The sequence below is a fragment of the Gobio gobio genome (assembly GCF_949357685.1).
Source record: "Gobio gobio genome assembly, chromosome: 23".
In the NCBI taxonomy this organism is placed as follows: Eukaryota; Metazoa; Chordata; class Actinopteri; order Cypriniformes; family Gobionidae; genus Gobio; species Gobio gobio.
Genome location: NC_137119.1, coordinates 30,949,680 through 30,963,595, shown reverse-complemented (window position 1 = coordinate 30,963,595; position 13,916 = coordinate 30,949,680). Strand labels below are relative to the sequence as shown.

At 39.1% G+C, this 13,916-nt stretch overlaps 1 protein-coding gene across 1 annotated transcript; it reads left to right on the top strand.

Moving 5' to 3' along the window:
* Positions 1–1,395: 1,395 nt before the first annotated feature.
* LOC307120043 (uncharacterized protein) lies at positions 1,396–2,533 on the top strand. Its single transcript, XM_079806870.1, has 4 exons — positions 1,396–1,515; positions 1,595–1,718; positions 1,807–1,881; positions 2,011–2,533. The coding sequence occupies exons 1-4, from the start codon at positions 1,443–1,445 to the stop codon at positions 2,111–2,113; spliced, it is 375 nt and encodes a 124-aa protein (XP_079662996.1). The 5' UTR covers positions 1,396–1,442; the 3' UTR covers positions 2,114–2,533.
* Positions 2,534–13,916: the final 11,383 nt, after the last annotated feature.

Sequence of the window (13,916 nt, the reverse complement as noted above, 5' to 3'; positions counted from 1 at the left end):
CATTGACTTATGTTGATCAGTGCCCTGACTACTAAACCAGGAGCTGATTGAGACACATGCCTAGAAACATAGCAGTGAACATGATAGACTGAAAACATGAAACATGAACATGAACCAACACCAAAACACCCTGTGACAAGTCCACTGGTAGTGTACATTGGAATTTACTTAAAATGTACTGTACTCTTTCACTGACTGAATTTTCCATCTATCCATGTTTTCACTGTTATACGGTGGGGGGGCGCTATGACACATCTTCTAGTACAGAATCTCCAGATCAAAACACAGGTGAAGAAGAAGCTGAAACAAGTGATAGAAGATTGCTCATGCAAATGTAAAATAATGCGATCATCAAACATTAAACAGCATGTAAATCAAAACTGCCCTAATGTTACCAAATGAAATGTCGAACCCATAAAGAGGAAATGACTGTGAAGCTTTGGGGGTGTTGATGGACACAATCTACTCCACCTGTGTTTTGATCATCGTTCTGAATCTGATCCGGACAAAGTCTGTGACAAAATTTTTTGATTTTCTCAATTTTTGTTTAAAATGTTGCCTTTCTTTATGAAACCTACCCACATTCAAGTGTTGATAAAAAGGATGTATGAAGTTAGTTAAAGTACTGTTAAAGGTATATTTCAAGTATAAAAATATCTACATTTGAACATAGTAGTATGCTGAAAGTGAAAAAATAATATGTAAATAGTAAATAAGTATAATGTTATGTTCACTTGAAAACTTACAAGTATACTGGAGGTAAAAAACTATTAAACTAGTAGTTTACTGAGAGTACACTTCAAATGTACTTTCATAAACTAAAAAATTTACTACTTGTATTAAAATAGTAAACTACTAGTATACTTATAAGTTCACTTGTAGTACAGATGCAGTAAAAATGAGAAACCTAGTTGTGCACTTAAAGTTTACTACTGTTACACTTATAGTATACTTAAATGTATACTTTTATATACTAAAAGTGGGCCAATTTAGTCCCAGCCCGCAGTATTGAAATAGTACAAGTTTACCACTATTACACATTGATATTAGTAAACTACATAAAATATACTTAAAAATATACTTGAACATGACTTAAGGATACTTCATAAAATGAACTTGAAGTATCATTATTTTTTGGAAGGGAAATTAAGTATAATCAAATTGTTCATCTAACGGAGATCCCCCATGTACATTTACATATATTAATTTAGCAGATGACTTTTACACCTACCATGATGAAAGGGAAACTAAACTGCTCGAAAGTCAGATATATTGAAGACCAACGATGAAATCATCTACAAAAATAAATGTGTCCGCAAATAGACAGGATGTAGCCCATGCAGTTTAAGTTCCACTGTATTGACTATTTAAGGGGAACTAGCAAGAGTCTTGAATATATTCTCTCAGACAGAAGAAGTGAGAGCTGAAGATCGACTGTGACGATGGAGACACAAAGGATCCTCATGAGGAGTTTGGCTGTTGTGTTTTTTGCATCTGTGATCTGGACTATAACAGGTAAAGTGCTTTGAAATGTTTGTATAATATTCTATCTGATGGAATGATGCAGAATATTGAGGTTTACTTTGTTCTTCAGTCTCAGCAGATGCTTATCAGAAGGTGAACACATGCTGTACTGCCGTCTCCACAGCAGAGCTGAATGATACTATCATCAGTGTCAGGAGACAATACAAAAATCCTCCATGTGTGATGGCCGTCATGTAAGAATCTCAGTTTCTCTCTAAGGAAAATATGCACAATTGCAGATTGTTTATTTCAGTGTTTTCAAATGTTCACTCTCTTTGACAGCATTGAGACTGAACGAGGAGAGTTCTGCTGTGATCCTAGCAATCCACGGGTGCAGAAGAAAGTTAAACAGTTTGTGTAAGTTAAACCCAATAATTAAAGCACAACAAAAAAATAAACAACATAGAAATCTTATAAAGTATTCACATTGTTAAATATTTATAGCAATCTTGTATTAACAATTTTATGTTTTGTTTTGTTTTACAGCAGATCTCTAATAAACAAACGCCTGACTTCCACACCAACAACATCATCTATTAGTGATGTCACTCATGTGGAAGGATCTGCCCAATCAGCTGACAGCTCATGAATCATGAATGTCTAAAAGTAACTCATAGTGAGAACACATAGTAGTAGTTCATTATTTTTATATTTTAAGAAATTTCACTGTTGTATTTTGAAAATATTTCAAGTGACGGTTAATAGATTATGCATATTTATGTTTAAAAATGATGTTGTTGAATACATATGATGTAGTGCAATTTGACAGTGACAGTTCTCAATTTATTCAAACAAAATTCTAGTGAAACTGTTTTAGAACAAATGTGTTATAAATAAATGTTTAGCTTATATATTATATTTCACATTGAAATATATTTCACTCAGTGTACTGGTAATAGACTTGTGTCATTAACTCCTGTGTCAAGAAGGATGACGCAAGTCTGAGTGAATTTCAGACTGATTTGTACGAGTGCAATCTGAAACTACAAATAAACTATGATCAGAAACTACTGGTTTTGCGTGTGGTTGATGTTTATGAATGTGTGCAAGAGGTCCTCTGTCAGGAACGAAGACACCTTTTCTCCTTGGCATCTTTATTTACTCAGGGGAACCTCCGTAGGGTCAGCAGTGTCAGCAGTTAATATTGCTCCCACTGCTCGCAAGCACGTTCAGGTCGCACCGTCGCAGGTAGCAGTTTAACATCGCTTTCAAATAACCACAATTCTTTTTACACCAGATTCGTGACAGATAATAGCAATCAAGTGGGAACAATCATTTCCATTTTAAAACCTGGTGACTCTGCTCTCACCATAAGTATAGAGGAGGTTGTGTGAGCTCTCAAGAAGACCAAAGTTAAACCTGGACCAGGGCCGGATACTGTCTGAGGCCAAGCCTTAAAACTTTGTGAGGAGCAGTTAGCAGGTGTGTTTCAGACACTGTTTCAGAACTCCCTGGCCAGCTGTGGAAACATTCCACCGTTATTCCGATACCAAAAAAAAAGAGTTTCATCAATGCCTTAAACGACCTGAGGCCCATTGCTCTCACCACTCTTTTAATGAAGGCAATGGAGAGGATTATTAAAAACTACATCACTAAAGTAACTGATTTGCAGTTGGACCCACTTCAGTTGCCTATCGCACAGGCAGAGGGGTGGATGATGCAAAAGTGTTTATCACAGATATTGTCCATAAGCATCTTGAGTCTCCTAATACCACAGCTAGATTTTTGTTCGCCGATTTTTCTTTGGCATTCATTACTCTACAGCCACATATTCTTGCTGAGAAACTTATCAGTCGTTTTCATTTGGAGGACCAGCTGATTTTTTGGATAGCTGACTTTCTGACCAATAGGTCTCAGAGAGTGCTGGTCAACAACATCTTTTCTGAACTCCTTTATACTTCAACTGTCTCTCCACAGGGCTGTGTCCTTTCCCCGCTGCTCTTCATTCTGTGTACTGATGATTGTAGGTGCACCCAATCTAATATTAGTCTAATTAAGTTTGCAAAATGACACCGTCTTACTGTCTCTGCTATCAGGCCCTCAACAGCCTCATGGCCCAGCTCTTCAGGAATTTGAGGAGTGGTGTGACAACTCTCGTTTGGAACTTAACGTAAATAAAACGAAAGAGATGGTTGTAACCTTTTCTAATAAGCAGAGGCAGATGGCTAGGCAGTCACCACTGTTATTCACGGGAAGCCTATAGAGATTGTCGAAGAATACAAGTACCTGGGAACAATTTTTGACAAAAAAAATCATTTCTAATACAGAGGAGATATTGAGGAAATGCCAAAAGCGGCAGTATATTTTAAAGGATTAGTTCACTTCAAAATGAAAATTTCCTGATATTTTACTCACCCCATCTCATCCAAGATGTTCATGTCTTTCTTTCTTCAGTCGAAAAGAAATGACGTTTTTGGATTTTTGGAAATGAGGATTTTTTGTTGAAGGTCCAAATGTTGAAGGTCCAAATCAATGCAGTTTCAAAGGGCTTCAGAGGCTCTGCACGGTCCTAAACGAGGAATAGGGTATTATCAACAATGGAAGTCAATGTGAAACGAAACTGTTTGGTTATTAACATTTTTCCAAATATTTTGTTTTTTGTTCAGCTGAAGAAAAAAAATGCACACAGGTTTGGAACAACATCAGGGTGAGCCAAGGATGACATCATTTTCATGGTGGGGTTGATTATCTCTTTACTGATGGTGAATCCTAGCCTGACGTCGTCATACTCAATTCTAGTCAGAATTTGAGTCTGATACTAGGCTTGTTTGAGATGAGTGAAATCTGCGCAGAACCGATCACCGGTGATGCATTCCGGTTAGAAAAGTGTCCGAGGGCGGTCCGCCTTGCTCTGATGTCATGCTGACGTATGTCAAAAGACTCTCGCGAGCGAAAGGCGGATGTGTCGGATTCTGCAGCCGCGCGCATTTGCTCTCCACCGACTGCGCGGAGCAAAAGCATGATGGGAAACGACTTGCTGACAACACAGCTTAATGCTTATTGGTTTAAACAACCGCGATGTATGGTTCTTTTTCAAAATGTTTGATTTTAAAACTCTGATATCATGTTTTTATGTGTGAATATTCCCAAACTCTCTAACAAAGGCGATCTCTCTGTGGGTTATGTGATTGTTGTCATATTTATAAAAATATATATATATACAAACATGTATGTAGGCCTAATTGAAGTAAAAATGATTGATAAACACGTCTTTCGAATGGAAATAAATAACAAAAACTTTGGGTGTCTTGTTCATAATATTTATTTTCATATAAAAGTAACAGAACTTAAATTACATCCAGTTTATCAGCAACAAAGCGCACGAGTGTGAATCCTGCGATATCCGCCTTTGATCTCGCTGGTGTCTGATCCACTACGAGAAGAGAGAACTGTCCGGCTTGCCTGCACTTTTTTCACTCCTCCCCTCACTGCAGCCGCCTAGTCTCGGCTGAATTTCAGGCGAGGCGAGGCGCATCTCAAACAAGCCTACTGCTCCGTTGGGCAGTGATTATGGGGCGTGTTTCAACCGAGCCAGGAAAGACCTCAATTGGATAGACCTACAACCAATCAGAGCAATGGAGCGACGCATAACGTTAGTTGTCAAATGTCAACAGAACTCAACTGCACTGTGTTGCCAAGTCCGCGGGTTAAAGCGACCCCAATTATGTGATATAGAGACCCAGGAATGCGAATTTTAGCAGGCAGCCCTGCCAAAATACCACATATTTTACCCCCCCCCCCCCCCCCCCATGCAATTTTTTCCCGGAGAACACCCCTGGAAAGCTATTGGGCTTGTTTTTGGCTAATTTTGAGTAATGTTAGCGATTGGGCGGGTTTTGTTGTAAAAACTTGGCACCCCATCTGCACGCACGCTGGAATAAGTAGCCTAATGTTAGAAGAAAAAGATGAGTGTAAACGATCTTTGCCGGTGTTGTAAAAAAAGAATTTAAGGATACGCAGAGTACTTACCAACACGATCATCCTTTCTGAGAGAAATAGTAAAGGTGAATGCATATACGAACAAGTTCTCCATTTAGGATTAGAACGAATTCAACACAAGCGCCTTTGATGGCGTGGATGATTGCGTTACTGTTTATCATCTGTCCATCATCGTCTAAAGCCCGCCCTGACAATTTCATTGGTCCGAACAGTTTCTGTTCGGGCATAATTACTTCTCTACGGATCAAGTCCAGACCGAACTGCCCGAGTTAAAATGTTGTGGGCGGGGCTAAGTTCGGCTGGCATCCAGGCTAGGTGAATCCATTACTGTAGATTGGGTTTAGCATGGTTTTGTTTTCTTTGATGGAGCCCTTATCAAGATCAAGATCGTCTTGTTTTCACACATACTGTATACAGTATGCATTGTGCAAGTGAGATTTCCGTCTCTGTCTCTTTTTCAGATTGTCGGCCCACTAGAGTTGGAGTGACCTGCTGTAAGGAGGTGTCGAAGGAAAGAATCCCTCCTGATGTTAAACTGATTGGATACAGGAATCAGAATGCTCTGAGTCCGTGTGTGGATGCTGTAATGTAAGCTCTCTCTCTACACAGTGCAGTTTCACAGAGGTTTATATGCCTGATATTGAGTTCATTTCAGTGATACTGTATATCTGTCCAGCAGATTCTACACAGAGAAGGACAAATACTGCTCTGATCCAACAGCACGTTGGATTCAATTTAGACTGAAAGGTACAACCCTATATTAATATGACATCTTAATATGATGTGTAGCTAATTATTCAAGTTCACACAGAACTTTATTATTCGTGCACACGCTGCGGCTTCTCTCTCTCCCGACAGAATGGTGTTTTCGTGTTTTCTATCTTGTGAGTCAGTGTTTTTGTACGTCCTCGTCGCGTCTATCTTTTCTAAAATGTGCATACAGCCGTGAGTTTCTGCTCAACATCGGCAGAGCCACATCTTTAGAGATAAACCTCACGCACGCTGAAGCTTGGGCTGCACTGACCGGTCAGCCTTCAACATCACCGACCCCCAGTACTGCATCTGGCCCACAGCGGAGGCACCATACGTGGCGCGGGATTAAGCAGAAGGGGGTAAGCGTGAGGGTCTCCGGGCTAGACTAGCCAGCTATCCCCACAATAAACTGGATTACATTCGATTACTGCACTGTTGTGTCTTTGTTTGTGCTGTGTACTCAATGCGTGTCACTGACGCTTTTCATATGATAGGAAAATATCTACACTTACTCATAACTCGTTCATCTCAACAGCTGTAATGGTACATTACATGTGTTACAAAGTTGGTAGAATAAGGAGGAAGACAGGCTCGGCATGACTGGGACTCGTGTTTATTCAGAACTCTCAGATACAAACAAAATAAACTTGCGCTGACAGCGCTCTCACAACTCAGTAGTTACAATATAACTTTGTTAGCAATCGCTCCGTCTCTGGTCCATTAGTGATGTCTGGTTCGCGAACGAATCGTTCTTTTGAACCGGTTCTTTTTAGTGAACCGGTCAAACCAGTTCACCAATTCGGACTGAATCGTTCTAAACGGTTCGCGTCTCGAGTCAGCGCTGATCCATAATTTACTAAAGTTACTAACTTTCTGACATGAGTGACAGTCCCTCCGACTAGAAATAAACTAATAACCTGAAGTATATGCTAGTAACTACAACAGTTCACTGAACTGAGACGTGCTGAGAGAACTGATGAGAAGTGAACTCAGGTCCATCCGTCTCTCTGGCAGCAGGCTCTGCTCGTGCCTCGTAGACCTCGTTAAACCACGCCCCCTCCGCTACAAGATCTAATACTCATTTCAAATGCAAAGATGTCAGCCAATCACAACAGTGGGCGTTTTTATTGAAGTCTCACAGCAGACACGCCCCTTGAAACAGGGCATTCAGCAAGAGGGCAAACATCAGTATAGAAAAAATGCCTTTTATTTCTAAATTATGACATTTTATGATGTAAAAATCATACTAACAATATAAGTACACCTCAGAATACATTATAAAAGAAATTTAAAAAATCCATGCCATGGGACCTTTAAAAAACATAATAACATGGTAAGCTACTTTTAGTGTTTTAGTGTTTTTCAGATCAGGCTGGGTCTACCCAGTCTACGTTCACCTACCAATAACCGATAAACACTTCACAGTGTGTTCTATGGACATGCTGTGGCCCGTAGCGCAGATACAACAGCACATTTCTCCCACTAGTGGTTCATTGTGGTAAAGTGCTACAGTAAGTGTGGTTATAAATCACCATCATGACTGACATCAATGAATGATGAATTTACGATACCATATGGGCTATCACAAAGAAAACAATATCAGAGCTGAGAGATAAAGACAACAGGTGATGCCAAGATTAGATTTTTAAAGTTGCAGAATATTTCCTTTATATAGCATTGACTAAACTTGTTTTAACATTGTATGTGACAATTCAAAAACAATCTAATGTGTAAATGAGCACAAAATATGTATTTATTATTCAAAAAATATTACTCATGGGTGTATAAATAACTTCAGCCATTGTCCAATCGTCGTTACTAAAAAGGCTGATATGAGAGATTCTGACCTGAACGCTATTGTGAGTCCAGTCCTGGTGCCAGTCATTGGTTCTTGAACAACCTTTAAATAAGAACACAATTATACAGAAACATATTACTGGATATAACCACTTTTTGTTCTGTGAATATCCAGTTCATTTTATTATATGTTTTAATATATTAATTTAGTTTTTATATATTATATGGCCTTTCACTAGTGGATTTGTTAAAATCTGTCCATAAAGGATGACAGTGTCTTGCATTTCAGAAGAATTTAACAGCTATGGAGAATCTGAGTATGAGAATATTGTGAAATGGAAAAACTTGACCCACACCATCCCACCAACTAGCAAAACTCCCCAACAAACCTCTTAGGCAAACTAACAGAACACCAGCTCTTGCTTCCTTTTTTGCTTCATTTAAATGGACAACTGGTCAATGTTACAAGATAAAATCTATTTGAATCAGAGAATAAAAAACACTTTTTGATACACTGACTTGTCAGCAACCCTTATGAAAAAGAAGTTTATTGGTGTTCTATTCTTTTAAACTAAAAAAAAAGAAATTTCAGTCTACTTTTTATATACTTCTCAGAAATATACTTCTCAGAAATATATTTAAAATTGCACTTAATTATACTTGACTTATACTGACAATTAAAAGTAAAAAACTTATAGTGAAAAGTATACTTGGCTTATAGTGTTTAATCTTTTGATTGAGTAGCCTATTAAATATACCTTTTTTACATTAAATACACAGAGACTAAATGACAAGACAAGTGACACATGTGATCAGTGAACAAACAATGAACCAATGACAGAACAAGACACAAGATCACATCAGGGCATGGGAGTCACATGACAAGACCAGGAAACAAGACAGTGAACATGACACTCAGAAACATAACAGTGAAAATGATAAACTGAAAACATGAAACATGAACATGAACCAACACCAAAACACCCTGTGACAGATCCCCCCCTCTATGGGCGGCCCCAGACGCCCAAACATAACCAAAACACCAAAAACAGTCTTGAGGGGCGGTCTTGGCAGAGGGATGGTGGGCCAGGCCCGTTCAGGAGCACCGGACGCAGACCCAGGCGCAACAAGGACGGGCCTGAGAGCGTGGGCAGACCTGGACCCTGAGGCGTGGGCGGACCTGGAACCTGAGGCGTGAGCGGACCTGGACCCTGAGTCATGGGTGGACCTGGACCCTGTGGCGTGGGCGGACCTGGACCCTGTGGCGTGGGTGGACATGGACCCTGAGGCGTGAGCAGACCTGGACCCTGAGGCATGGGTGGACCTGGACCCTGTGGCGTGGGTGGACATGGACCATGTGGCGTGGGATGCCATGGTGGATCAGGCAGATCAAGGGACCATGGCGGTAAAGGCAGTTCAGGGGGCCACAGAGGCGTGGCCTTACTTAAAATGTACTGTAGGGGAGAGCAGGGACGAAAGTACCATTTTTCAGAATATCGTAATTTTAAAAGATAATGTTTTAGACCGAGATATATTTTTGCTGTGGCCAATAACTCACAAGTGTGGTCTATCAATAGCAGGTGGTATTTTGTACAAATGTAGAACGACTACAGTATAATTTCACTTTGAACATAAGCTGCACATTGTTACTTTTGACCCCATCAGGTGGGACGAAAGTAACACACAGGTGGGTCAAAAGTAACACAACAATACAAGCTAGATTTTTTGGTGCTACTCTTGTTTTTATTAAACATACCTGACTATGACCTTGTTAATATGTAACTGCAAACATATGTTGTCCTTTATCTTTGCAAAAAAAAAATTTAATTACATTTTCATTTTATATGTGAAAGTTCATCAAATGTTTCAAATGTAATATGACAGTACAAACTTGAATTGTTTAGAATATTTTTTATTTGCAATGTCAATCTATTTGATAAGTTTTTTTTCTTCAACAGTATGAACAATATAAAAATTTAATTAAATTAAATTTGCATAATATGCATTATATATATAAGTGCTACTTTCGTCCCGACAGGAAGTCCTGACATTTAAACACGATTTACTTTTATACTGAAAAACTCTGAAAAGACAAACCTTCAGGGTGTGTAACAGCACTAAATAACCCATAGATTGATCATTACTGTGACACATGAAACAAGAAACACAACTTGTAATTAGAAAAAAAGTACCGCTTCATTAATTTACTTGCCATACTTGAAAACTGCATTTCGGACCTAACCGCGGGAAACGATGACGGAATAACGTGATATTTGGCAGATCCGTCAAGGGTTGTGTGCTGAACGTGCTGTCATAACTTGAAATGCAAATGCATTCAGGGCTCGGAGAAAATCGCGTTGTTACTTTCGTCCCGTGTTACTTTCGCCCCGGTTCTCCCCTACTCTTTCACTGACTGAATTTTCCATCTATCCATGTTTTCACTGTTATACCGTGGGGTGGGGGGGGGGGGGGCGCTATGACATCTTCTAGTACATAGTCTCCAGATCAAAACACAGGTGAAGAAGAAGCTGAAACAAGTGATAGAAGATTGCTCATGCAAATGTAAAATAATACGATCATCAAACAGCATGTAAATCAAAACTGCCCTAATGTTACCAAATGAAATGTCGAACCCATAAAGAGGAAATTACTGTGAAGCTTTGGTGGTGTTGTTGGACACAATCTACTCCACCTGTGTTTTGATCATCGTTCTGAATCTGATACGGACAGCGATTTTCTCAATTTTTGTTTAAAATGTTGCCTTTCTTTATGAAACTTACCAACATTCAAGTGTTGATAAAAAGTATGTATGAAGTTAGTTAAAGTACAGTTAAAGGTATATTTCAAGTATAAAAAATAATATCTACATTTGAACATAGTAGTATGCTGAAAGTGCAAAAATAATATATAAATAGTAAACTATAAGTATAATATTATGTTCACTTGAAAACGGACAAGTATACTTGAGGTATAAAACTATTAAACTAGTAGTTTACTGAGAGTACACTTCAAATGTACTTTCATAAACTAAAAAATTGACTACTTGTATTAACCTCTTAACTAGCGCCCCATTTTTGAGAATTCTTTGAAAACGATATACCCAAATGAAAATGTCTGCAGCTCTTAAACCCTATGGTCTATATTCATAAACCTGGTCTTATTTTAAACTAGACACTTGAAATATTGCTACCCAAGAGTCATAATAACTCAAAGTAATATGGGAACAGAGTAATATACATGTAAATATACATGTAAGTGACTCACGTTTTTTGTTTTTTGTTTTCACTTAGGGAAAAAATATTATAATTTAATGTTAAGAGCCTGAAAATAACTTAAATATAAAACTGAATGTCTAATCATGTCATGATTCAAATATGAGGATGATTCTCTCAGTAATGTAGCTTCTGTGAGCTTTTATGTCAAGAAAAGTCTAGGCGTAATTTCAAGAAGGCCATTTATTTCAGAACATTTGCTATTGTAAAGAGTAGTTTTTCATTCAAATAAATCTGCAATAAACTGCAATATACTACTAATTATAATGGATAAACAGTTACTGAAAAACTAAAGCAACTATTTACAGAGATTACAAAGTGTAAAAAACTCATTTAGCTGATGGGAAGCGTCAGTGAGAGACTGCGCGCTCCACTGCAGTTGCGCCATTGAGAACGCGCAGCCAGCGCACAAACAGTATTCACCAAAGCCTACTTACGCAAACTGCGCAAGATAATGCCTTTTGATTGGTTACTAAGTCCATCAATCAAACCTTTGTTGGAAAGGCATTGGCTGGGCACCGAGTGCCTTTATCCAACGAAAACCATGGGCGCAATGATTGACAGCTCACCAAGCCTGTAAGGCGCTTCCTCTATATGATGCATCCCAGAAGAGACTCTGATTGAAGGAGAGAGACGAGGGTTGAAGCATTGCACGTGGGAGAAACTATTCTAGCAGGGGGAGTTTGCCAGACACGGAATAGAATCGATATTTCATTGAAAATGGACATGATTGATCACGCTAACTCAAAACTCTCTTGCAAACAACGGAGGATTTTTAGTTTTTTCCCTATTTTTTCGTTGTTTTGGATTAAAAAGTGGGATGCATTTTGAAGAATGGACTCTTACACAGAGATGTATGCGGGTGTTTATTGGATTCGTCCGATCTGATGTGAATGACAGGAGATGAAAGATGAGTAACGCTGATATTATGCTAATGTTTACATGGACGGTCCTTTAGCGTTTCATTTAACCCTTTCCTCTCTGGTGTATTTATTGCAAAAACAAGTTCAGAACATGAATCTTGAGTGTTTTAGCTTTCAAATGATGCATACCGTAAATCCTCTAATATAGGCCCGGGCCTTTATTTTACTCAAGCGCATCGCGGTCCAGGCCTTTATTGGAAGGAGGCCAGAATTAGAGGCAGGCCTCAATTTCTATTTGAGCAAATCAAACTACCAGTAGAATGACTAAAAATGAGATTTTGCGTCTATTTCAACCTATAAAATACTAGGTTCATTTATTGAAAACGTACAGTTACCATAACATTATGGTATGCATACAGAACATGAACAACAAATACCGGTAATTCAGGCTAAATTCCAGTCTAGAAATATGGAAACAAAAACGTAGCAAACATAGGCTACTGGTAGTGCATTGTAAACACTTCACCATACACGGTGATAATTAGGTTATTGATTCATAACAAAAGGCAACATACACCTTACCGCTCCAAAGTTTAACCATTCCTGTCTCGTTTGGTTTGAAGTTATAAAAAAAAAAATCCTCCAATTCTGTTTAATCCTCGTCCTCCTCAGTTTCCTCCTCCTTTTCATCTCTCCCTGTAAACTCCTCATCACTCGCGCCAGCCTCTACAACAAGTTCATTATTGTACAGCTCCTCTTCGTCCTCCTCATGTTCAGCTGCACGTCTGTTCTCATCCTCGCGCCGTAAACGTTAGCCTACCGGACCCGGTGACTGAAGTCTCACGTGCGAGTCAAGAGAGGTGATCAGACATCCTAACCTGAAAAAAGTCATTTCAGGGAGGTATCTCTCCTAAAATTATGTAGATCACTTTTACTATTTACATAAGCTGCTTATACTATTTATATAAACTGCTTTTATTTATATTTCATTGCAACTTTAAACAGGTCTAAGGAGTTTGTTGTTTTCATGTAGCCTTGGCAACTAGCCGACCTGAAAAATATGCACATGAAATGAAACTTGTTTAACTCAACCATAACATGTTAGTTACAAACTGTAGAGCGTGCAAGATTGTCATTATGTTTATACTTTATACTTTCGTTTTTTGGGGCACTCTCCCTCTGCCATGGCGCTCCAGTTTCTAAATACACTGAACTGATTAATTCGGTTCGGGAGAAGAGATAAAAGCCCGCCCACACTGACAATTGATTGGTTGACTTACCGAAACAAGCCAATCAGGACGCTCTCCGTCTTACATGCGCTTCATTAGGTGCACACTAGCACACACACGTAAGGTTTCTCGCTCTCTCTCCCTCTCTGCCGTGCGCGTGTGCACAGTTTGTGTCTCGCATGCGCGCTCTTGCTCGCTCGCTCTAGATTGCGGGAGAATTTTACTAATTTGCGGGCATCAGGGAGCCGCTATAAATATGCGGGAGACTTGGGATGTCTGGGTGATTGACATGACCAGTACCCTGTGGTACTTGCATGTTACTATCACAAGCAAGCATAATGTTGAGGCCTGCCCAGAAAAACGTTGGTTCTAATAATAGCCCCGGCCGCTATTAGAGACCGGCCTTTATTTACCTTCGGTGACAGCGAGACCGGCCAATGTTGGAGACCCGGCCGCTAATGGAATACAGGCCAATATTAGAGGATTTACGGTAGTTTGTGATAGTTGATTGAATATTTTGTATAAAACAAAAGTAAATA

Coding starts and splice junctions, on each gene's coding strand:
- LOC307120043 (XM_079806870.1), top strand. CDS start 1,443: ATGGAGACACAAAGGATCCTCATGAGGAGTTTGGCTGTTGTGTTTTTT. Junction 1,719..1,806: donor CCATGTGTGATGGCCGTCAT/GTAAGAATCTCA, acceptor TCTCTTTGACAG/CATTGAGACTGAACGAGGAG. Junction 1,882..2,010: donor AAGAAAGTTAAACAGTTTGT/GTAAGTTAAACC, acceptor TTTGTTTTACAG/CAGATCTCTAATAAACAAAC.